Consider the following 27,246-nt stretch of genomic DNA (forward strand, 5'->3'; position numbering starts at 1 on the left):
CAGTTAAATCAACAAATCAATTTAAGCTTTGGCTTCAAAACAGAAAATATTAATGATTTTTCCTTGATTGTTTGAGTAAAGACAATTTCTGGGTTAACAGTGTACCAAGTTAATAGTCTCAGCCTCAGACATCATCCCCACAGAATGTTGGCTAAACGTCTGATGTTTATCATACACTTTCTTGGAAACCCTTTGGGAATGTCAAAGTCGTCTTTTGATTGGTTGAAATAAACCGGATTTCCATTGAGGAAGAGAATCGTGTTCACGTGAATAATAATGACCAGTTATCATGATCAGCTAAACATTGGAATCTGAAAAATATGCAAAGTTCGCGGCATAGACTCTCTAAAAGACGTCCAAGAGTTTTGCTTGAGGTAGTTAGTGGAGTCAAAAAGTTTGGTTCTCCTGAATTGCTTGTAGGTGTTAAAAATTAGAGGTATGCTTCAAACAGATGTTTACCGGGAACGTCTCATTGGTGTGGCTGTTGATGAAGTGCACAACGTTGTTCTGTGGTGATTAATGTTGTTTATTTAGATGCTATTCGATTGCAGCTGGTTATTTCAATAAATTACTTGTTGCCAGCCAGGTCGTTATTGTGGGGGGTCCGAAACGTGACGCTAGATGAAACAAACTGTGATTGGTTGTTTGACATGTCGGTCAAACAGCTCGAGGGTGGGCTTTGTCCAGAAAAAGCAGCGAAAAACCCCAGACCTTCAGTATTGAAGGTCTGGCTACGCGAGACTACCAAATTAAGACAGGCATGTTTGTATTACATTCCAAGTGGAGAATGAAACCAAAACCACACCGGTTCGGTTGGATCGGCACGGGATGGAACAATTACACAACGAGAATGGTTTGACAATGCAATGGAAAAGCACCTAAAATTTCGCCACCTGCTGTCTGAAACAGTTTCACGTCTGAAGATGATGACTGACTAGGCAGCTCTTTAAGGTTTTTAACCAGAACTAGCAAACAGCAAAGTGAAAATTTGCACAAATTGTATTGGTCAGAATGAAAGTTTTCCTAGTGTTTGTCAAGTTTTATGAATGATGCAGTTGGTTTTCTCTCTCTCTCTCTCTCTCTCTCTCTCTCTCTCTCTCTCTCTCTCTCTCTCTCTCTCTCTCTCTCTGTGCTAGTCAACATTGTAAAACTGCTGACAGTGATAGGAATCATCTCCCCAGCAGCTGATCCAGAAACAGTGTTGGCATTGTGAAATATCATCATGCATTTTAGACAAACTATATCACAAGGATTCAAACCACTATTTACTAGTGCAATATGCAATAGATTCTTGCTTAATAGCTCTATAAATAAGTAAATAAATAAACAAATATATATATGCAACAATACAAAATCGCTACAGAAATAAATTTGAATAAAATTTGAGATGTTGAGCTAGCGGCAAGTTTCCTATCCTGATTAGACCCTTGCGTATAATTTCTAATAGAGCGAGGCAGTGAGACGTGTACAGTAAGCTGCCATGAGCCAGTCAACAGTCAGAAATGAGGACACGTCAGGACAAACTGTGAATCCACAGCACAATTTAATGATGTGCACTCAGAATGCAAATGCACTGGTAAAACTCAACCATAATGAGGATCAAGAACATGTCAAGATGCTTATAAGCTATATACTTTATAACTAAAGCATCCAGGGCATAGTTAGCAGTTGCCATTAGTGGTCATTGTAATTACGTGTGTAATAACAGTAATGATAATTTATCTAGTTGGCTACTTTTGTTAAAGATATATGTAACATATGTAACGCTATTTCATGCATTCTGACTTACAGATTAAGAGCTCAGGAGCTTGTCAACATGATGTTGTTTCCCTGTGGACCGATAAAAACCTGTACACCCTGATTCCCATAAATTGCTTAAAGCCAGCCAATCAGATTGAAGATTGTGTCCACCAGCTCTTGTTATTTTTGTGTGCATCTGGGCAGGTTTTGAATGGACTGTGAGCAGTCTATGGGTGTGATGTCTGAGGTTGATACAAAAGCTCTCAGTGATCCACTAACCTACTGTCCACTTTTTCACGCAAAGTACTGAACACTTAGATAATAATAGATAGTAACTGCAATTTATGTCAAAGAGCACACTATTAATATAGTTATATTACATTATTCAGAGTCATTGATCTCATGGTTTTATGGGAACAGTAATGTAGGATGTTTAATTAAATATAAATCAATATTTATATATCACACAAGCTACAGTACTGTTGAACTAAATATCATCACCGCTGGCTGTAGGCAGAATTAGTAAATGTAAAACTCTGTTTAGGCATAGATGAATAGTAAGATTTCTGTACATGGTAATGACATCATCTTATCTTCTTGATGTAAATTTTGTGCATGCAAAAGACCACTAAAAACAGGTCAATCTCAACATAACAAAGACTGTGACAGTACAGTCGGGATAGATGCCCCACTATTAAATTACACATTAAATAAAATACAATGTTGTTTCAATGCTAAGAACAAAGTTGTGACTGCTGAGTTAGCGCTATAGCCTATGCTACAGTAATTAATGCTATATGCTAGCATTTAGGCTGAAGTTCTACTATTGACGTAACAGTTACATTTTGCAGGTCCATTATTCATGACCCTTCCAAATAAGGTAATAATAGTCCATTTTATTTTAGAGAAAAATATTAGGGATAAATTGTTTTGCACTTTTTTTTTCATTTTTGCTACATACCTTCTATGTAGATATCAGAGAACAGTTTAAAATATTGAATCAATGCATTTTTTGGCACCTTTAATACAACAATTTCATCAAAAGAAAGTAATTATATATTACATAATAAGGAACTTGTATCTTATAAATAGACAAACCAAATTAGGCCATTTTTAAGTTGTTTCTCACTATCAGTGGAATAGTTAAAGGGATAGTTCACCCAAAAATGAAAACTTCGTCATTATTTACTAACCATTCTGTCATATTTTTGCTCTTTCGAACCCAAACAGTTTTTTTTTAGAAAATGTTGTTTTTGGTTTTCTGGTTACTATGGGACTTGAGGGGCAGCGCAGTGGTTCAGTGTCAAGAAGCTTCTTGGTCCCCAGTTTGAGACTTTGGTAGGTGTGTGTACTTATACTTCCCCTAGTGACAGCTTTTGTACTATTTTTTGTGTGTGGTGACTACGTGTTCAAGCACCGGAAGGACTCCACAAATAACTCCACTCGCCGTATATTTATATATTTAATTTAGATTTTGATACTGATATTAGAACACTTACAATGACATCTTACGATACAGATAGACACAGATAATTTCGCTTTTTCAAAAGTTTTATAATCTCTCTGCTCCAACTCCACACCTAGTTTTCAAATTCTACACCAACATGTTCACATATAGGGGTGAAAACTAATGAGGGGTTAGTTGTAACATGGACTGTTTACATCGTTGCACAAAGTTGAGCGTTTTGTTTTTCCGGTATTTTTTTCACGATGCCAAAAGACGATCTCCTGCAAATTATTGGAAATGTATAATGTTTCTCCAGAGAGTTATTGATGAACGAGTGTTTTGGTGGCATATAATACATTTTTCATCATATGTTTTTTTTTCAGTTTCTGAGTTGGGTGTGTAAGATACCAAATCCAATGCTATGTCATATTAATCAGTGTCTTGTTGACTAAAACATAGCATCGTTTTGAAATATGTCTGCAGCTCTTAGCAACTTTTTTGGTGGGCTTGAAAATATTTTGACCCAGCGGTGTTAATTGTAACGCTGTGTTACAACTAACCCCTCAGCATTTACGATATTAAAACCGCCAACATTAGTGTAATTCTTGCCGGTGTTTTAAATAGGCTACACACAAATGATTGCTGGCTGCCTACAAAATAAATGTGCCTGTCTTATCAAAAATCATGTGTCAAATTTATTTTTGTTCATATCTTTAATATTGATTGAATAAGATCACATCAAAGATTGAAATCATAATGAAATGAATGGCTAAAATCAGACTTTGATGCTCAGTATCTCAGAATTTGATTTTGTAGTATGGTTATTACAGACTGGGTCACAAATAAAATAAGCACAATTTTTGTCATAACTGTGCTGCTTTTTCTTACATATTTAGACATTTGTATCCATTTATTATTGAACTATTGTTAGAAAAGGACTGGATGAATGAATACAGTGTTGATACCTGTCTATTATATATATAAACAATCCACTTGAATATTGAAATATTTGCCTGCAAACTTAATTTTAAGCAAGTGTTACAACTAACCCCCTGCCTGTTACAATTAACCCCACCTACAGTATGGGGTAAGTTGTAACGTTTGCACTTCTGTCACGTTTGGTGTAATTGTCCAAGAATGGTAAGTACTAGAAACAAACTTCAAATGTTCATTTGTAGCAGAGATGTGTGTGTTGCTTGTGTAAAAATATAATTAATCAAACTCAAATATTTTTTGAATGATTGAGCCGAAACCAAAAAGCGTTAGGTTGTGCCCCGCTCTGCCCTACCGGTAGTACACCATAAACACAGCCAAATGGAGTGATACAAACAGAGAAATGTCCCTATGCTGTTATACTAATTGTAAACGTTTTAGATCATTGCTTAACCAATCAAATTACAGGACAGGGACTAAGTGTGGTATAATTGTTTTTCACATACTCTGCAACCTACATTCTGTTTTCATACACTGTGTGCCCACAGAATGAGGTGGCACCTAGCAAACGTACCTTGAGCCCCAGGCTCGCCTTTAAATCAGACCCTATTAGCAGAAGCATCTGGCACCGCCACATGCCTCTGCATCCACTCAGTATGCAACACCCACACTCCCATACGCTGCATTTACTATGCCAGAGGACTCACAATTACCCCTCACATCTGATCATCCAAACACAAGCATCTATGTGTCAACAATTCAGCACACCACAGAAGGAAACAGGGTTCAATGATTAGCCAACCCCTTTGTTTCCAATACAATATATTACAAATTTTAATTGTGTTATTATTTACATTTTCACACGGTGGAGCATTCAACATGGTCATGCAATGGTGAATTAAAGGTCACGTTTTCCTGACCCCATGTTTCAAACTTTAGTTGGTGTGTAATGTTGCTATAATAGCATGAATAATACCTGTAAAATGATAAAGGTCAAAGTTCACTGCCAGGCAACAGAATTCGCCTTTCAAGCCTACAGCGAATGGCCGGTTTGGACTCCAGCCATCTACTTCCCGGTTGAATGACGTCAATATAAGAGTTTTTGACTAAACTCTGCCCACATGAATACATCAGTCACCAGCTAAGCTCAAACAGCTCTGCTAAGCTAAGCTGTTTTTGAATCACAACACACTAAACAAACTACACAATCAGAACTCAATACGTATTTCTGAAGGAGGGACTTCACAGAACAAGGAAGACATCAGCCCGTTTTAGGACAATGAAAACAAAGGTATACAGATAAATTGTGTGAAAAATACCAGGTTTTTTTTAAACGTGAAACATGAACACTAACATGTTATATTGCGCACTGTAAACACAATAAAAGGTTCAAAACCACAGGAAAAACAGGACCTTTAAAGGTCTAAAGGGGGTCACACACAGGGAAAAAAGTGCAGGGCTGCATCACTTCCCATCTAGGACAACTGAGAGGTATCGTACATCAGACACACAGAGAGTCGCAGCAAAAAGACGCAGACAGATGCAGCCAGGTTGCATGCACTCATACACTCACAGAAAATAATGTGTGACGTGACACAGTGCTGCACTTCTCATCTGGGGTCTCATTTTTAAAGCGTGCGCCAGTTCCCACGCAAAGGTTGTGATCTAGAAAAAACAAACTTGATGAGAGAATGGGCTTGCAGGGTGGGATCTGAGGATGATTCATGTGTGCACACTTTCAGGTAATGTGATTTATAAAGGGAACATTGCTTTGTTTTATAAGTCTTAATATTTTTTTGCATACGCCATTTTTGGCTTTTGGGCACACGTAAACGTTTTCTAAATGAGACCCCAGGTGTGTGGCCACCCTTTAGTCCCACAGTCACAAAGTTTTAAGTCTCAAACTTAAACTGAGTTAAAAAAAAAAACTGTGTGTTCTTTCTTAAAATAAAGTTTTATCGGTCTGGCTACTGACTAAACTGACCTCTGGAACAAACACCTTGTGGAAAATAAAATATGTTTCGGTTTCCAAAAGACTAAGGGAGACAGTGAGCATGGATAACCACTGTACGGATTTGGCAACCAGCAAGAATTTAAGGATTTGTAGCTAACATTGTATAAATTCATTTTACACAGTAACGTCAGCTCAGTGTAATTTACTTGTTATTTATTTTGCTTGTTATTAAAAATAATCTACTGTAATCTGCTGTCATTGATTCTTTGCAGAAGTTAAGTTTAGGCCACAAAAGCCTTTTGTTTATGTTGTTGCCACTGAAACGTCAAAGAAAGGTGTAACTGTTATTCTCGCTGTAATATTGTTGCCACCCCTGCCATGTTGTGGAGATGCTGTGCCTTGGGAGCTGATATTCCAAATATGGAATATCGAATTTTTCCTTCACGCACTTGAGGGACTCGGCCACTCACAATGCACTGGAAAGCTAGCCAATCAGAGCACACTGCGTTTCAGAAAGATGGGGCATAGAGCAGCAACAATAATATACAGTGAAAGAAGATGACAGATATGTTGAAAATAGTTTTTTTTTACCTTAAACCGTGTAGACACAATGCATTACACCAAATACACACAAAACATTTCTTTTTAGCAACGTCATATGACCCCTTTAAATCAACAAGGCCATATGTTATGCACCCATTACAATGACCATGGACAAAGTTTCCTTTGCTAAGCTGTATCAGAAATAGAAAGGCAAAGTTGTTTGGTCTGATTTTGTTTGAAATGACACTACATCATTTTGTTATTCCACTTCGTATGAAGTGTATTGCAGCCTTCTTATATGTTATTTTCTATAGTACAATATCCTAGGTTTACGGATAATTATGTAAATACATATTTATTTTTGTACTGTTGTAATATACAGTACTTACTATGCTTACTATCTTTGAATAACTCTCCAACTTACATCTTATGTATATTACTGCTTAATTTCTTTTTATTCTACGTATTTATTTTTTATTTATTTAGATAAATAGACCTACCGTGTATGCAGTTACTTTGAACTTCTATAACTACAACACAAACTTTTGTTACCACAACACAAATGTGTGTGTGCGCGTCTGTGCATGCATGTGTGTTACGTTGAAAAATCGGGTAAGGCCAGAGGATGTGTTTGTGAATAATGAGCTTTCACAAATGCACCTGGAAAACTGTGCAGAAGGCTCTACAAATATGTACACAGATTCCATTGGGGTCAAGTAATGAAGAACAAAAAACAAATCTTAAAAACACCAAAAACTCCAAGTTAAAATGTTGAGACTTTTAGGGCATATGCGTTAACTCTGAACAAATCTATATTATAAGTCACTTCTAAAAGTTAACTAAAGAAACTTAGCACAACTTAAAAATGTAATCTTTCCTGCTGGGCAATTTTTTTTTTCCGCAATGTAAAATCTAAAGGCTACTAAAAGTAAGCCTCAGATTCTTGTTTGAATAGTAAATACATAAAAACATCTCAAAACAACTGTATACATTTATGTCAAACTATTTCATGGGGACTTTTCATCCGTGATAAGAGTTTCTGTAAAGTTTCAGCTCAATATACACCACAGATCTTTCATTACATGATGTTAAACATGGCCATTTGTGGCTGCAATGAATATGTGCTGTATTGCAAAGATAGCTTCTGTTCCCCTCCACGTATGCAAAGTATGGGGTAGAGCACTCGCATCTGCTTTAAACTACATCAAAACATGTGTCTGTGGCAGAAAGTTAAACTACAAGCTCATAAGGTGGAGTCTGTGAGCGGTTATGGTTGGGGCGTGATCAATGTGACATCACATTGGGGCTGTTTAAACTTGGTATTAAGATGTGTTTTCATCGATCGGATCACAAGTGGACGAGAGAGACACATTACGTTTACACCTGGTATTTAAATCCGTCTCTTTTGTCCACTTTCGACAGCATCTGTCCTGAATACTGTGAGGGGGTGGTCTGTGAGACGGTGGGCGAGTCTCTCTGCTGTCATTCAAACGCGAGCGGGAGTAATTATGAGTTTATATGGACGCAAACTAATATTATGTCGGTGTGCACTGCTTGTTTAGCAAGTATACATGCTGCACAGTGTTTTGTACGTTTATTTGTTGGAGCTTTCTCTGAATTTTCAGCGCAATTGATGAAATAGGATCGCGCAACTTTCACGCTTTCAAAACGAAACTACGGAGAACACCCGCAGTAGTTTTATCAATGTAAGGCTAAAAATAGCGCTGTTCACCGTATGTTCACGCCAGAAGTCAAAAAAAGAAGTAAAACTTGTGTTTAATACCTCAGATTAGATAAATGGGCGGAGAGAAGGTGGTCGTGTGTGGCTGTTCGAACACATTCAACCACATTGCGTTCCGCAGCTCCAAAGCGATCCGATCGAAAGTGGTTTCGACTACCTCTGAATGTGGTTGAAAGTGGTCGAAAGTGGACGCGTTCAAAACGTTTTGAACACCGTTTACACCTGGCATTAACGTCGTCCACTTGTGATCCGATCGACGAAAACGCATGTTAATGCCAAGTGTAAACAGCCTCATTGATAGGGGATCCCCAACAGCCTGTTTTGTGTGACTGTTGCAGTTTAAAGGAGATTACACAAAGAAGAAAAGATGGATTTGTATAATAACAGGATGTTTCTGCACACACACTGGCGACTCATTTTCTGATAGAAACACATTTAAAAGTGCATTTTTCTAGGTTAGGGGGGCTTTAAGAAATATAGTCATAATTCATCAAGTTATAATGCAGATTGCAGTAAAAAAAGTTTCTTATACTCATACTAAGACATTGATTTGAACAAAAGCATTTGGCAGACCTTTTCTGAGAATATTTTTGGGTGAGAGAGATAGAAGGAAAGAGAAAATATCCATGACTCACAGATGGTAAAGTGGTGTGAATCAGACCCAGTGGTTGCCACTCAAACTACACACACTTAAAACCCCAAATGCACAATAAAACCCACTCAAGCGTATCGTTACATATTCACACCGTGCATTCATTTCTACATTTTTAGTTACTATACATTATAGTCCATTAACTTCTTCACACACAACATTACCGGTTGAGATTGTGAGAGAGGCATTAGCGCTCTTGTAAGCCAGTGTAGGATTATATAACGGGACAAGAATTCTCATATCCACTTTAAAAAAAGACATAATTAGCCATCTGCTCTCAGTGGACGCAGCAGCAACACCAAAACGTCAGAGAGTTTAATCAGAGGCGAGACAATGACAGACAGCGAGTCTTTCAATAGCCTGGGAAAATGAGGTTTTTGCATTCTTCGGGATTTGCTCCCTGATAACTGTGGAAGGCCGGAGCTTATGTTCAATCTGAATGTCTGCTAAACTTGAGAGACGTTGACTTATTTCTGGAAGGATGGATTGGGCAGCTTTTGTACGTTGTTAATCTTTCTCTACTTTCCACAACAGCTTAATTATCTTATAACAGCTGATAAAGTACCAGGACCATATTGCTCTAAAAACAAATTGAACAGACTGAAACTCTCTCTCTTTTTCTCTTTGTGTGTGTGTGACCCCATTTAGAGTAATAATAACATCTGTCTCGACTGATCTGATCAAGTGTACAGAAACTAAATACATTTACAAAATGGATCGTGATTTTGTCTATTTAAAGGAGTATCTGCATCACATTTGTAGTGTTAAGACTAATACTTCTGACTGCACACGATGATTGACAGGCTGAACCTAATAGCCTGTCAAACAACCAGTGCTCTTAAACAAGGATAACAAAGCTTTAAACTTTGCAGGTTGTGTGTGGCTTAAAGGCTCTCTAAGAGCATCTGCGAGACGTTAGTTATTGTTGACGTTTGAAACTGTTTTCAAACAGACGGAGCGTAGCTAACTCCTCCCCCTCCCTTCCGTGCTTTCATGAACGCGCCCAACCCCCACCCCCAAATCTTTTTTGTCATTTATTGGCTGGAACACTTTGTTTTGTTTTGTGATGCTAGGTTTGGCCACTTGCTGATATTGCCATTTGTGAAGCCTGGGCTGTCTACAGAGATCGCGTTTTTTTACAGTTTGATCAGCGGACAGGCAGCAAGCAGATAGTGAGGAGATGTTTCCGGTATGTATCAAAAAATGTTTTATGGTCTAAAACGCTTCAATTCGCTTAGAGCGCCTTTAAAGAAAATGTTGGAAAGGCCACTACATATACATGAACATCAATACACAAAGCATTTTCAAAATGGTGATTTTAACATAAAGCACACATGAAGTTTAGTTACAGCTGCTCGACTAAAATTACAATGAGAATTTCACTAGAAATGTTGTGATTGTAAAATCTAAGCAGGGTACGACAAGGCTACAATCCCCTATAGGGATGTGATTTGACTTTGGTCCCAAAGTATATGATCATGAAAAAAATATAAAGTATTTTCTTAAAGTATATTGTGAAAAATACTTTCATTATTCTCTTACTTATCCGTGCATAACTTTGGTGGAATATTACATTTAAATATTAAAGGGGGCATATCATAATAAATCTGACTTTTTCCATGTTTAAGTGCCATGATTGGGTCCCTAGTGCTTCTATCAACCTAGAAAATTTGAAAAAGATCAGGGCCCGCATCAAGGGGGGGCATTCGCTGGTCGTGCCCCCCCAAACAGGTTGTTGTGCCCCACTACACAGTTTTTGATCAATTTTATATATATATATAGAATAATTCAAATAAATTAAACATTGAATGTTTCATGACTTTTAATGTAATCAAATTAGGAAAATATAGTTGCTATATGTTTTCTTTAATTAAAATAGACCAGTTTCTCTGATTGGTTGTATTGCCGGGTCTCATGCATCATTAGGCTTTAGCATATTTGTGACTTGATACTAGCAACGTGTTTTTTCGCTGCATTTTATGAATCGTGTAAAATATGGATATTAGAACATTTAGAACGAACCAGTACCCAGAGGCGCACCTTGTCAACAGGCAAGGCAGGCAACTGCTTGGAGCCCCGAGCCACTAGAGGGCTCCCGAGTTTGTTTCTCGGATGGCCAGCTACACCCGGTAGATGAACAACATGACTGCATATCAAAATTCCGATTGGATGGAATGTTGATTGACATTGGCTTAGCCCAGTCAAAATCCAACCCAGGTGGATAACTTGCCAGTTTTGAAAATGAACGTAGCGAATGGGTGACGTTGTATCGTTCAGTCGTAATGTCGCAGTTGAACCGTATGGATCACAACCCACGGTTTGGCTCGCATGTGATTGCCAGATTAATACGCAAATTTAAATAGGAAAAGTTTATCATTTGCACGTGTTTCAAAAGCTTGTAAATGATAACACTCAAGTCATTTAAAACAATTTAACCGCATATAAAAGGCGCTAAAGTGAGCAGCCCTCTGTACCCACATGTGTGTTTAATGTGCCCGGTCCAGCTCCAGTCAGGCACGTGCCCAAGTGTAAATCTTCTGGTGTAAATCTCAAGTTTAAATTTTAACAGTTAACTAGTGCAATCCTTTACAAAGACAATCGCGGCAAAAACGGATCTATATGCAATGTTGTTACCCAATTTACGCTTGTAAAAGCGACGAAGCAGTCATGACGCGTGCACGCACATATTTATGTCCGCGCACGTCTTTGCGTTCATTCGCGCACAACCGCATTCAAAAGACGCCACGCGAGTGAGTTAGCTTATAAAAACATGACGAGACTAAAGGAAGTTTCTAAATAAAAATGCTAATTTTATTTTGACTCGATCATTATTGGCTGCAGTAGATATACATCAGAAATGTTTTGTGCAAAGCAGGGAAAGGGAAGCAGAAAGGAGAGATGATGAGTTCATTAAGGGAGGTAAGACAAATTACATCCCCACCCTAGTCAGGTCTCAAACAATATCAAACAAATCTCAGGAAAACCTTTTGTCAAGTCTGTAGAACTGCATTGTTGCTGAGAAAATCAACAGATGTATGTGTTATACTGTTCTGTATTTTCAGATATGAAATTAATATTTAGTTTACTAATATTTAACTCTAGGACACTAACTTACATAAGCAGACTGAGATTATTTAGTAGCAGTCATAAAATGACTGGTTTCTTAAAATATTCTTGTAAAAATAAGTCATTAATCATTGCTATCATTGTATAATGTAGAAAATATTTCTCTGCTGTCATTATTTCCAAACATGTTATGCCATTTATGCCTCCAAACATGTTAATAATGTTAGGTATGATGAGGATTATATGTATCTTTCGCAGTAACTATTGCACTGTAGACTAGTGGCAAAGGATATTGTATAGAAGTATTGCACACTTCTTGTACACAGGGAATTTTCTGCTTGGGGCCCCCATAGACCCTAGAATCGCCTCTGCCAGTACCGCCTGCTCCATCTGACTTCATGCAAACACAGACTGGCTCAAACTCAGAGATTAGAGGTCGAGGTGGAATTTACAAATCTACAGGACACTGTTTTAAGGAAGTTCGTACACGCCGGCTTTTTTTAAAGGTAAGTTAGCGTTTTTTTTAATTACATAAGCTTAAATGTGAAGTGTGGCTTTAGACCGTTAACAGCATTACGACGTGATTAAAGTAAAGCGGCTTTCATAACGGCTTTTACTAACCCAGTAAAAGCCGTTTCAGAAAATCAACCCAGTAACTTAGTTTTGATAAACCATTCTCTGCAAGCATGTGAAAAAAATAGGTCTTTGAAATTTGCCTCCCCTTGTGATGTCAGAAGGGGATAATAACGCCCCTTAATCTGTACTATCCAACCACGGCATTGTCATTTAGTGCAGAGATCAACTCATTTGCATTTAAAAGGACACACCCAAACAACAGCACATTTTAATTCACACCTACAAAGTGGCATTTTTAACATGTTATAATAAATGATCTATATGATATTTTGAGCTAAAACTTCACATACGTACTCTGGGGATACCAAAGATTAATTTTACATCTTAAAAAAAGTCTTGTGAAATGTCCACTTTAAAGTCACCATGAAACAGAAGAAGCGATTGTCTTATTTTCCCCGTGGTGACGTATATCCGAATGAAACGGCTTCTGGAATGAAATAAGACAGGGCTGGATTTGAATTTGTCCATCGAGATCTGATTGGATTGTTTGAAGTTGCGTCATGTTGCTAATTGCTAATCGCTGCGATCTTCCCCCGGACCCCGCCCACCTGCCATACCATATGACCAGAAGTGAAGAGAGATCGTTTTGAGGAGGGAAGGAGATTTGCATTTTTGATTAAAGATTATGAGCACACATGATTTTTTTTAAAATAATGAAGAATAATGAAGAAAATAATGATATATATAGTTTTTCATTTCAATTTCATTGCGACTTTAAGTACACTGTGGTCCCTTCCTGTCTAGCAATTTGTGTTTATATTAAAACTAAAATAAATGTTTGTCTTTATAAAAGTACTGTCGCATTCATGAAGTTTATTGAGTTGAATCACAAGTTTATTGGTTGGAGAGCTTCAGAAAAGGTCACGTGATTTCCAGTAAGGGAACATAGGGACCATATTTGCTCACTGGTTTTTGCGTTGCATTGTGGGAATTTTTAGGGAACGAATGTCCCAGTGCACTGGAAGAATTTAGCAATTGAGACAGCCCTTAAAAGACAGCCTTTGCATCTTTTTCGTCTTTGTGTGGTGTAAAGAGGCAGCTTGCCCTCTGAAGTCAACCAGGCTCTGTGTTTATGCAAGGTGAGAAGGATCTCTCTCTGCATCCAATCCCAGCATCGTGCCCTTTGTTCCACTGTGTCTTCAGATCAAATTAACAGCCTGAATAACTCGCTAAAGCAAACTGGGGTGATAAGCCTGATAAAGACCTTCTCACCCTTGAAGTCTAATGGTGGAGATAATTAGCTTGCTTTACGTTCCCTTCCTCTCTCTCTCCTTCACTCTCAGGTCATTGTTAGGCCTAACAACTGGAAAAAATACTACCTCGTAAACTGAGACTTTTGTAGATCCTGCAGACTTTGTTTTAGTTTTAAAGCTAAAGGTAGGTGGTTGCACACAATTATCTAAATTTAGATATATAGGAATTTAGTTGAACTTTAGTTGAACTTGAGTTTATCTGAGTAAAAATTTGTTACATTCACTAATGCTACTACTTCCAAATGATGTTACTGTTAGTTAAATTTAGAAATATAAAGTTATTATACTACAGCAACAACACACATTAACCATAACTCATACTCAACGAAAACAGAAGCTGATTATGGCATAAACTTTCCAATGTAAATGCTTTCGAATCAAGGCATTTACACTTACAGCATAATGCTTTCTGATCAAAACAACACTAAATAACTAACATGTCAATGAGACTGTTCTCATCAATTGCTTCTTGTCTGCAAATTGGTAATCATTTAAAACCCCAACAACAAAACAAAAACTCTTTTAAATACTAATATAACAACATATTTAACATTAATAAGTCACCCTCTGTTCTTATCTTAATTACATAAATATAACCCTATATTTTAATGTTTACTCTCATTATTCAGTCTCATGCAAAGCATGCTGGGAACTGGAAATCCCCACCCAGTTTTAGCAATATTGCTTTAATACAACACAAATTATTCATGTAGTCCAAACTTAAATGAGTCAATTTCACATAGGTTGATTTAAAACACGTATGATAGGCCTAGAAACCACTTCCAAACCCAAAAACGATATTGTAATTAATTAAATGAGCACATTTTCACTATGTGAAATTTAATTAGGGTCAGAAAAATCTTTTTTTGTGCAGCCGCAACGACATTGTAAACGATAACATGGAGTTTCAGCTGTTTAAATGCTCTTTTTAAGCACATTGTGTGTTTATCGATTTGTGACACAAACACCCCAAAATCAGCGCATAAGTGCATAAACGTTTTACCATCACTAATGAGAAAATATAACATGACAGCCGACTTTAACATGACAGCGTGTCATTTTCAAAGTGAATGTGATTTTATTCTGTTAAATGGAGCTTTGCAACGGAGATTTTGTAAAAATAGTGCACTTAGTGCAACCAACCATTGCTACAGATTATAAATGCTTTACCAACTTGTTTTAAACATGGATCCTGATAGACAAATGTGTTATAACAGCCCGGTTTTCTGATGCTCGGAGCAGCGTGCCCTGCCCGCTTTTATTATGTGCAGTAAAAACTCACGCCAGGGGCTCAGTTATGAATTACAATCCAAATATATAACACTGGAGAGAGTTATAAGACTGTGGCTGCATACATTTTCTGAAATGCCAGTATAGACGAGGATCGATATCCATTCAACTGCATAATTTGAAAGAACACTCTTAAAGGGATTTGGCCCAAAAATAAAAATTCTGTCATCATTTACTCACTCTCATGTTGTTACTAACCTGTATAAATTATTTTTTCTGATAAACACGAAGGAAGATATTTTTAGGAATGTTCGTATTAAACCGTTTGTGATCCCCAATCACATCTACAGTATTCTTTTTTCTACTATGGAAGTGAATGGGGCTCATGATTGGTTTGGTTACAAACATTACAAAAAATATCTTTCAGGTTCATAAAAAAAAGACATTTATATAGTTTTGTAACAACATGAGAGTGAGTAAATGATGACAGAATTTTCATTTTTGGCTGAACTATCCCTTTAAAATAACGTTTCCAAAAAACATTTTTGTCTGGCTACGTTTAACATCTCTGTTGCACAAAAGATTATTTTAGTAACAAAATGTGCAAGCTATAAATAAAAGTTTAAAAGTAACTTTTCTTTTCAAGAAACTTGGACACATAAAGGTTCTTTAGAGAACCAAAAGTGGCTCTCATCTGGCATTACTTTACAGAAACTTTATTTTTAAAAGTGCAAAGAAGTCCCCTGAAGATTTAGGATTGTAGCTGATTAAGCGCTGGGTCAAAACGGGACAAACCAACATTTTGTTCACCTATTTTTTATTTATGGGTTGTGAACATGTGAACCCAACCCATTGTTGGGTCAAATCAAATCTTAACATTTTTTGGGGGTTAATTTAACTAAATGGCTGGGTTTGTCCCTGTTAGCTGGGTTAAAAATAACCCTGTATTTTTAGAGTGCATATTCAAATTAGTCCTCATCTGATATAGACTCGCTTGACACTTTATAGCCTACATATTACCCCAACATAATTGCCAAAAAAAGGTGATCCATAATCATAACTACCTGCAGCTCAATTGGTAGAACATTGCGTTATCAACACAGATGGTTGTGGGTCCAACCTCAGGAACACACACAAAGTGTTACTTGAAAGCATTGTATGTAGCTTTAAATAAAAGTGTATGCCAAATGAGTAAATGTAACTGTGGCATTAGCTAAATACTATCACTTAGTTGTGATGCCTGCAGATAACAAGGGTAACAGAAAGAGATGACCATCACCAACGCGTCTTGGAGCACATGTTGGATCTTCCCTTTAAAAAAGGTTCTTGGTCACTTAACTTTTGACAAACACAATTAGTTTACTGCATAAACGCCTTTCAAATAGAAGACAACTATTGAAATCGGTCATGTCAAATACTGTTAGGGTTTGTAGCCTACTGACGACCCTGACGCACATCTCACCTTGGAACTTGAACCCTTCAATTTGAATCCAGAGGCACAGGTCTTCAGTGTCGCAGTCGCATCTCCAGGGGTTCCCGCTCATCCCCAGAGAGCGCAGCGCCGGAAGGGCGATCAGCGAGCTGATGTTTAGTGCCGTCAGATTGTTGCGGCTGACATCCAGCACCTGCAACGCCGCGTTCTCCGCGAACGCGTCCGGATGGATCTCTGACAGCCCCGGGTTATCCGTCATCCTGAGCATGACCAGACTGGCCAGCGGGCCAAACGTCCGGTCCTCGATTTGCGTCAGGGTGTTGAACGACAGATCCAGGTAAGCGAGCTTGCGTAAGTTGCCAAAAGTGGACTCGGTGATCTCCGTCAGCGAGTTGTTGCTGCAGTCCAGGTACACCAGATCCGACAGGTAGTTCAGCTGCAACGCTGGCAGGTCACCTATCCGGTTGTTGGAGATGATGAGCTGCCGGGTGGCCAGCGGGAGATCCACGGGAAAGTCAGTTAACTGTTGCCCGGCGCACTGGACTACCAATTGGTCGTCGCACACGCAGCGGTCCGGGCAGCCGGCGGTCAGAGCCGGTGACGGTGCTACATCCATGACGAAGATAAAGAGGAACAACAACCTCAATGACTGCGCGCTTGGATCGGGCAGAACACGCATGATACCGCCGCCGGCTTCATCGACTGTGCGTGCAGTCGCGCATTCTTCATTGATCTGCGTGATCCGGCGCGCTCGGTATTGCTGGTCCCGGTTGTAAATGTTGCGGAGCAGATGCTGTTACTACAAGGATTCTTTTCCAAGCGCGCGCACACGAGTCTCCTAAACCGCGAAGGTGACCGTGGCGAAGTGCTTGGCGTCAATCACTTTCTGTGATCGACAGCTCATTCTTGGTCCATCTTCTTTGCAGTGTTATTTTAGGCGTTCGCCGCTGGCTTTTTGCTCAGTTTAGGGTAAACATAGACTTGACTCTCGAGTACATAAGTTTGATGCTGTACTGTCACGCTGTTATGTTACGAGTCTTCAGGCGCACTATGCCATCTTGCTGTTCTTCTGAATTGTGATTTGCCAAAGATGTGGTGCGCAGCTTCTCTCTGCAGCTGTGTGTGTGTGTTTGAGAGAGAGAGAGAGAGAGAGAGAGAGAGAGAGAGAGAGAGAGACTCTCTATAGGCTACTATAATATATGTTGTTATACAATATACACATAATTATTTACAACTATATGTAGTTACATTATATCATGGTATTGGTATGGTATATGGTCAGCAGAGTGATTTTTGAAAGATTTTTGTTGCACATTTGCACACAAAGATCAGTTGTGTCTGACTCTAACACATACAGTCCAGCTAAAATATATAATATTTAGATGTGTATCTGTCTTTCCCGAAGCACAATGTGCAGTGATCTCACAAGTCTCCATCCCTGTCATCAGACAGGACATAATGTACAGTGGCCGACTTTAACCATCTTGACTCTCTCTGTCTGTGTGGCGAGACAGATAGGGTGATCGAGAGAGACGGTTGCGCTTGAGCTGACACAGATGCAAACGAAACATGATATCTGTGTTCTATAACATGCTGTTCTATTATTGCAGTGAGAGAATCCATGTATCCTTATGTATCCTTTATAAACAAAGTGGGCAAACCATTGTGAATCTATTCTTAGAGGATTTTGGTCGATTCCTTTCCGGCCTTTACACCGACAAGCCTACATGTAAAGATCGTAATCACAACAGTGATTCATTGGATTGTGTAACTTTTATTGTGGTGGAGTCACTTGCCTTTAGCAGTTTAGCTCTCCAGCAGGTAAGCCGACCCACCAACCAGATCTGTCATACTCCACAACAAAATTAATGGTATAGTATGATATGCAGGGCCATGTGCAAAAAAGAAACATAAAAATTACCTGAATTTTCCACTACATAAAGATAGATCTGTCTTCTAGATCTGCAAACGGACTCCAGGGAAAACAAAGCCCTTAGTGAGTCAGACAGGTGTGAGGGGATAAAGATCCAGGCGACATTCGTATATAGGGTTTTTGATGGTGCCCTGAAAGGTGCATAGGCATTCTGGGGTAAGTGCCAAGGTAAACCGAACGATTGAGCTCATTAGTGTAACTTTCATCCCTGGATCATTTCCAGAGTGTCAGCTTGCAGATGATGGAGTGTCAGGTGAAGTTGAGGAGGGAGACTTTGTTACTATTTAATGGGTGGGTCATTTATCAGAGGCCCTGATGTATGATCAGGCATAGCCTGCGGAGAGGAACTCGGAGGGAAATTTTATTGCTTAGAGTCTGCTTTTATATGACTCAGAGCTTGGCTTGTGTATGTGCTCATATTTTAGAAAGACTGATGCAAGGAGGAATTGAATGTATAAAAAATAATGAAATAATTACCCTAAATTAATTGCAATTGACAACATTTTGTTTATGCACCATCTATTAAACTCATACAACTACAGACTCTTTATGGACTTTATGGAATTCAGTGTTACATTTAAGGATCAAAATCAAACCAGAATTAAAAAGAAATAGTATATAATCTCATATACTTGATTCAGATTCATTCACACAAAGCATATTATGCACACTGATAAGACCTCTAATGCAGTGATTTCTAGCCTGTGTGTGCATCCAGAAAAGCAGATTCTAAAAATATTTGCAGTGTTAAATCTATTAAAAAAAGGTTTTTAAAAAACAATAAGTGATTTATCTTATTTTTGTTATGTCCGGTTCAAGGGAAGACAACTAAATTATGTAATATATAAATATTTTTAAATAAATATTTACAAATGATACCACATTATGTGTGTTTTTCTAAAATTTTTCATTTTTCAAAGTATTTTTTTACTTAAACATATATAAAAAACTATTTTTTTTAGGTGTTACCAATTAAAGTAATTTTTAAGTTGATCCAACTTTTTACTTTTTTACAGTGCATTAGCCTAATATGTATAATATGAATTATTAGGAAAACATTTCTGGTTTGTATCAATAAAAGGACATTGGGCTTTTAAATATTTATTAAATTATTAAATATTTAATCTACATTGACCAGTAAAAAGTTGCTATAAATTTTAAAAATAAATCTTTAATAATTTTAGCTAATTTAACTTTATTTAATAATTTATAGCAAATCCTCACTTGTCAAGAAAGTTGAAATGAATTGTGAATTCAAGTTGATTAAACTTATTACAAATTTAAGTGCAACAAGGAATTTTTTACAGAAATGTTGGGTAACATTTGAGGTATTTGTTTTTTTATATATGGGAACAATATGAGAAGATCATCTCATTTGTGATATTTGTTTAATATTGGAAGGTATGTAGATTTTGTTTTCTGTGCCACCTGTGGAAGACAGAATTTGTTTATATCTTTGCATTTGTTTTCTGTTTGTTCTCTGCAAAGTCAGCACACGTTCAACTATTGCTTGCTGTGTAGTTTGTGTTTGATCATTTGCACAGCAGATTTCCAGCATCATTAAACAGAGCCACTCAGCAGCACACACACCAAAGGTGTTTGTGTACACCTGCACATGCATATATTACATCAATAAAACAAACCGTTTACATCAGAAAAACAAAACAATAAATACCATTCTCCATCTCAAGCAGGAAGGGATTTGTTTTATAATTTTATGTCAGTATTTTAAGTACCCTGATGGACTGTGCATATTTAATTAACATTCAGGTGTTCATTAAGTTAATGACATTGTATTCACCTTATTCCGCCACGCCCCTTTTTAATTCTTCGCTCTTCCGCATTTTGTCAACCGACTTCCGCTGCTAATATGGCACAGTGCATTCGGTGGTTAGTTTGGTGGTTAGAAGATTGTTTGTAGTTCACTACAACTTTAGTGAAATGACAAATATTGCTACTGCTATAAATGTTTTAAATTAAGAGCACGGTTAAAACTTCATACGACGATTGGATAGTCTTATATTGTCCCATCAATCGTCTCGTGGTTAGACGATATGAAGCAGCCGCGGCAAGTAACCTATTGGACATATTTAATTACCTCGTCCTGTCAGGAGTTGATGGAGCAGCATTGAAAATTATTAAAAGTATGTCTACCAATATTTACACAGTGATTTTGTCTTTTTTATAGCAAATGTGCACCTTAGCCAGTCCAATAACTATTTCGTTTTTATGTGGTACCATGATAGAATTCATTTGCAAACTTGCCAACACTTATTCCTTCAAATCATGAGACTTAAATCCTTTTAAGTGGAATCTACAAAGCACACATATGGTTTAAGAAATTCCTTACAGATAATAACTGATCACACTGTAAAGGTTTATATAACTGCATGGCAGGTTACATCTGATCACATAGTAAATGTTTAATATAACTGCATGACAGGTAACATCTGATCACATTGTAAAGATTTAATATAAATGCACAACATGATCACATTGTAAAGATTTAATATTAATGCACAACATCTGATCACATTGTAAAGATTTAATATAAATGCACAACATCTGATCACATTGTAAAGGTTTAATATAAATGCACAACATCTGATCACACTGTAAATGTTTAATATCACTGCATGACATCTGATCACATATGAAGGTTTAATGTAACTTTACAACAGGTAAAGCAAGACCACCCTGCAATAAATTAAGACACAGCTTTATCGGATTCACCAGGAGCTGATCCCAAGCGTATATCTGGAAGCTGTTGGTGTATGTACTGGTAAAGTGCTTGGCGACTGTGTAATGGATGCAATATCAACCCTGTGTAAAGCTGAACCAAAGATGGTTGTTTCTCAGTAGAGTTATGTACATTTGTGCCAGCTCAACACATTGAAGCAGTTTCTCGGACAGGGTTTACAGGACTAGGCCTTAATTATATTAGGACATTTTAGTTTTTACAAACAAATCCTACAAAAAAACAAGACTGGTGCGCATCTTGTGACAAAACAATGGCACTCATATATGTTGAGGTATGTCAGTAAAAGGTGTTTTTAAATTATTGTAGCTCAAATATGCATTTTAGCCTGGGACCAGGATAAGCCCTGTCCGGGAAACCGCACCATTGTTTTCCCATATCAGATGTATGTTGCTTCAGGTTGAGTTGTGATTTTGTAGTTGTGGTCAGAGACGGATAGATGCTCCCATTGTGTTTCTGCATCACAGTTTAGGAACATGTTGATTGTATCATCCTCACAGTTGTCCACTGCATCACTAAACATCAATGCATCTGTGAAAACAATATAACCATAAACATTTTTATGTTAGTATTTAAAATAAACTTGCATCATGAGAATTAATATATAAATGGCACCCATACTTAAACAGAACAGTGTGTAAGAGAGAGATGCATTAAAAAGAGACAGAAACATTATACACACAACCTTTAACTTCAGTGTTAAATAATACGTTGTTTAATAGGTCATTATCAATATCTGAATGAGAAATGAACTGACATTCTAGCATCTGAAATCTCAGTAACTTGTAGGAATCACATGGGCTACTGTAAGAATGCAATGTACTATAATATACTGTTGTACTATCGTAAATATAAAAATATAGGTGGACAATTAAAACCATTCAAATAGTTGCATTTTATAAACTAACGTTACTGATCTTTAGTGTATTTGTAGAACGGACATCACAAATCTAACTTTAGGCGAACGAGCACAAAGTTAGCTAAGATAGCTTACCTGAAACTGGCCACCTTTTCAACACCAGGCGTGGTTTAAAGTTACCGGAACATCGTAGTCGAACCATTACTTGGGATAAGGGTGTTCCTCAGTTGGCTTAAAATTGGTAAGAAAGAAACATAAAGGCGCTCGAGTGAGCTTTTTAAGCTTAACACGTCGCCTTCAGTCACTGCCTCAGCTGCTCATCGTCTATGCGGCCGGAAGAACGTTGACAAAATGAGCGCAATGGCGCCGCCCTTGTTGTCGTGAAAAATAAGGTGAATAGGCAAGATATATGAAATCACCTGCTTAACCTGACAATTGAGAATTAATGAATATGACAAAGAAACTTGACGATTAGTAAGGAAAAGACAACCAATAGTTCCTGCAATGGGAAAATTATGACACACACAAACACAAAAAAACGAGGAAACTGAACTCAAAATTTAAAGGAGCGGTGAATCAAATACTCAATTTTAACTTGATAATTTGTTATATAAGAGGTCATCATACTTAAATGAACATCCTGCAAGTTTCAGAACTGAAAACGTCCGTGCTACTGAAATATAACCGTTTTTGGCACCAAGCCAGTAAAACAAGCCAGTGTGGAATTCGGAAATCTATGACGTCAAAGTAGAATTGAAGCACCGCCCCATAGCCAAATACAAGGACCACTTTTGAAGTCCCGCCCACAGCTTCGCGTGACACACGTGTGTCTCAACAAGTAAATATGTCTTTAAAGATTGACAAATGTAACCAAAATGACTTTTAAATACATTTTTTCTGAGAGACTTTTATTTTGACGCGGTGATCTGTTATGATAGACTGGAAACGCATTTTCGGTTGTGGAAGAACCGCATGGGAACAACACAGAAGCTAAATACTTTAATTCGGAGGCTTGGAACATAACATTAAATGTGTGGAAAAAGTTTGCTTTTTAAGAAGTTCCAGCTCGTGTGGGGAGTGTTTGTTAACTTTGTGTACACGGATTTATTTGGAAAGAAGTCGATGCTGGATTTGCAGAGAGACTGTGATTAAAAGCACCACTTATATTGGATCCGACAACAATGACACAGCATTATACACAGTAAGACATTTTACTTTATTTAAGTTACTGCGTTTCACTATTGCTTTGTTAGAAGAGATCGCTTGATATGTCTGTTGTAACATCCGTGTCTAAACACGTATGTTTGACTGTTTTAATGTACTAAAAACATTAAACGATTAATAAAGATACACCACTTAACAACACGACTGTAATTTAACGGTAGAAATATACAGTGTTATTTATAAAGAAGGATTTATCAGCCGCAGTTTAGATTCTGATGCCCGTTTACTGTGTTGTATACGGTAATTTAGGCGAGTTACGTTTGAAAGGTCAAACACTCAACAAAGCTTATTTTTTATCATATAACTGTGGTATTTAACATTACGTGAATGTAAAAGCAACCTCACAAGCACAATCGAATTATACAAAGTTATTGATAAGGATTTATTAGCCGCAGTTTAGATTCTGATGCGCGCTTACTGTGTTGTATACGGTAATTTAGTCACGTCGAGTTTTGTTTCTACTTTAATATACGTATAGTCATTTATGTGTATCATATTTAGCACCCAGAATCTTTTGTGGCTCAAACATATTTGTGTTGGGCTGCTATTTTTATCACATTAATGTTTTTAAAACATTTCCCCACATGTAATGACGGGGAATGAAGCCGTCCAATCATAGCAGTGGGTGTTTACGTCCAGGTCTTCAATGCGGCCCGCCCCTTCAAACGAACCATTTCTCCAGACAGCCACTAATCTATGTTACAAAATAGCCTATTACTTATTGATTTTGATGTTTTTGAATGTAAAAACCACGCGGACATCAGAAGTAGACATCAGGCAACAGTATAAAACAATAAAATCGACAAATTCACCGCCCCTTTAAGCAACGTGTATACTATTTTACCGTATAATGAACCAGTTTATGATTAATTTAGATGTGCGTTCGCTTTAATAATGCTAAAATAGTTAACAAACTGGAGTCATACATATTCTGCTACAATTGACCATTATTTAAATAGCAACATATTTGTTAAGTTGGTTTGCCGATCTGGCAAGCTTGTTGCAAAGGTGCGTTTTTTTCCATTACCACCAGGCGTCGCAAGAGAAGCCAACATGTAAAACAGCTTGTTCTGAAAACAGTTTCTGTATTTGTGTAAAAGCGAGCAATAGTTACTGTTAGCATACTACTTGCCTATAAATATCATAGACAGTAAAAAATATTTAGTTGGAGGGGACTGAGAGCAGGATGTAGAGTTTAATGTACCTTGTCTCTCTCCTCGCTGTCCGCGTCCGGGTGTAAAGTGCGCTCTTTCAAGCTTTTAAACTTGAATGTTTATTACTTAAAGCAATTGGATTTAATAGTACTTAGATACTAATCTGTTTAAGAGATTAACCAATAAACGAGTATTATGACATACAATTGAGACAGAGAGTATATCTCCACCCACCACTGCCCACTTTTTGTAACTGCACCGCCTGTGACCCTTCGCACAGCGGGCGCGGACGGTTCTGGCTAGAGGGGATACAGCTACGGTCAAATCTCACGAGATGTTTTGGTTTGGGGGCGGGTGGAGATGGTCCTCACTGCGGAACACAACATCCAGGGGGCGGGGTTGGATCTAGATCCAACTCCTCCCACTTTATATACTTTGTTCCGCCAAATGAACCAGTATATTTGCGTTGTTGCAGCCCGCAATTAGTTGCAACCTGTGGTCACCAACGTTTGCTCTTATCAATTTAAGTGTACGTTTGATTAATAATATAGTTGAGAAAGATTCATAATTTAGAAAGTATCACAGTTAGGTGTAAGGGGAGGTAAGGACACGTTCCCGACAGTTTGATATCACTGAAGGGATTTATTTGTACATTATCCCACTTATTACACAGCTATTCCTATACGAGTAAATATATAAACTTATTTATTTGATATCTTTTATTAGCAAATTTAAGAAAAAAGTAAACCTGTTTCCTAATGGCTGTAAGCAAAGACGTTAAAACAAGTTCAAAGTCCATACAAGATAAACATTCAATTTATTAATTTCTAAATAACATGCCATAGCCTATATATCTTAATAATTATGCATATTAATACTGTATCCATTAATAGGTCTTAAACTGCATGTGGTAAGATTACTCGTAGTAGGCTTACCCAAAATGTTTTACTCCAAAACATTATAGCAAAAAACTTACATTTCACCCTAAAGGCACTACTTTTATTGTAGTCATAAGTGAAGTTAGTTATTATGTCAAAATAATAACTTAATTTAGTTACGACTAAATGCGGAAATGGTAACGCAGCAACACGTGTATGACGTGTCTTGTGGTAAAACTGGCGACCAATGGGATCTCTGGATCGGGATTCAGCTCCGCCCCTGGATCTAAATCCAACCCCGCCCCCTGGATGTCGTGTTCTGCAGTGAGGCGCTACTGGGCGGGTGGGGTTGTGATAGAAAGTGTTTCTTGCTAGATGTGATACAGCTACGGCATAAATTCCGTGAAATGTAGGGTTTGGGGTTAGGATGAAAACAGCGCTCATCCGGCGAGATTTCACGAAATATCGGCCGTAGCTTAATCCTTTCTAGACATTTACAATCGGTGCAGACTTCCCACCAACGCATGGCGGAATTGTATGCAAATATTAGGCATGGCGTGTTCGGCTTTTGCTGTTCTACGCAAGTCGATACGACTACGACTATGACATCGAGTGTCGCGAGAGCGATGCGATAGTAGATTGCTATTTGTAATCCTTTACCTCGCTCTCGCGATACTTTAATGTCATACGTGTGCGCAGCCCTGCATGACGTCGAACACGCCTATGAGACGTGACCTAAGCGGAAAACGAAACGTGGTACCCACAATGCAACGCGGAGGGATAGCTTTTACACATATTCTTTCTTATTATTTATCAAATAGGCATATATACGGCTTAGTAGATTCTGAGCATATAATATATGGTGGTATTGCTAATCCTTAGCTAAGTTTGAAATGTTCGCTTGTAATGATTGTTGGTCTTACCGTTTTTGGGAAGTGTGTTGTTGTTGGTGTGCTACCCTCCAGTTACATTGGAAAGGCAGTACACTCATGTTTTTCCTCAGATCGTATAAATCTTTCGCCTTTTACTAAAGATTTCCGTGGGGAAGAACACTATGAGTATAATGTAATTTTTTGATGCCCTGCCGATTGGCGGGGCTTCCCAAATTGGTTTAAAATAAGAACTTGTTATGAGCATTGTAATACAATTAACATTTAGCTAATGATAATTATTTGTGTCGTATACCTTTGAATATAAGCTACATATCAGATGTCCTTATATCGGTATGTTTCTTGTGATAGTGTGAGTTGACCGTATAGTCATGTGAACGGGCATTCTGTTCAATGCTCTGTTGAAAATGAATTTAGAGGGAATTTAGACCCCTCTTGGACATAATTATAAAGTATAGAAATGGATGGGCGACGTTCTGAAAAACTGCCGTTGAATGGGAGCTCCTCGCGTCTTTGTTCGTGTCTCCACTCCCTATTTTTTGGATTTTTGTGTTGCATAAAAGCAGTTGATAAACTCATGAATGTAATCTTGTACCTGGGTGTTCCTTATGTTAATGCTGCCGCAATGTCTTATGCATGATATGAATAGGGAAAGTGCAACGCCGAGAAGTCCCGCCTTCCAGTAAAATTGTGCTGTTTGAGCTGTGGTCGACATTTTCAGATAGTCCTTCACAGGGGCGGAGCCAGACATTGGGGGCTTGGCCCAAATCCAGGGGTTCTAAAGCATGTTCCCCTGCTGTTTTTCTTCATTTACGGCAGCTTTAAAGCATTTTTTTAATCTAAGTGTTCTCCGTATTATCATTTTGAAATTACTAACTATTACTAAAAAATAACTATTTTTGACAATGACACTTTAACTTCTC

At 37.8% G+C, this 27,246-nt stretch overlaps 1 protein-coding gene, 1 long non-coding RNA gene and 1 other non-coding gene across 3 annotated transcripts in view; 1 reads left to right on the forward strand and 2 right to left on the reverse strand.

Moving 5' to 3' along the window:
- The window catches only part of lrrc52 (leucine rich repeat containing 52), a 43,611-nt gene extending 25,111 nt beyond the window's left edge, over positions 1-18,500 (reverse strand). The window contains exon 1 of the mRNA XM_065257382.2: positions 16,658-18,500. Coding sequence (XP_065113454.1) covers positions 16,658-17,306 — 649 coding nt within the window. The 5' untranslated portion in view covers positions 17,307-18,500. The remainder of the gene's footprint in view (positions 1-16,657) is intronic.
- A 2,626-nt stretch (positions 18,501-21,126) lies between these two features.
- LOC135739105 (uncharacterized) lies at positions 21,127-22,576 on the reverse strand. Its single transcript, XR_010528829.2, has 2 exons — positions 22,313-22,576; positions 21,127-21,849 (listed from the first exon to the last, which is right to left on the reverse strand). It is a non-coding gene; the product is annotated as an uncharacterized lncRNA (long non-coding RNA).
- Positions 22,577-26,416: 3,840 nt separating this feature from the next.
- On the forward strand, positions 26,417-26,532 carry LOC135739153 (U5 spliceosomal RNA). Its single transcript, XR_010528841.1, has one exon. It is a non-coding gene; the product is annotated as a U5 spliceosomal RNA (small nuclear RNA).
- The last annotated feature ends 714 nt before the right edge of the window (positions 26,533-27,246 follow it).

Source organism: Paramisgurnus dabryanus, chromosome 12, assembly GCF_030506205.2.
Source record: "Paramisgurnus dabryanus chromosome 12, PD_genome_1.1, whole genome shotgun sequence".
Taxonomy (NCBI): domain Eukaryota; kingdom Metazoa; phylum Chordata; class Actinopteri; order Cypriniformes; family Cobitidae; genus Paramisgurnus; species Paramisgurnus dabryanus.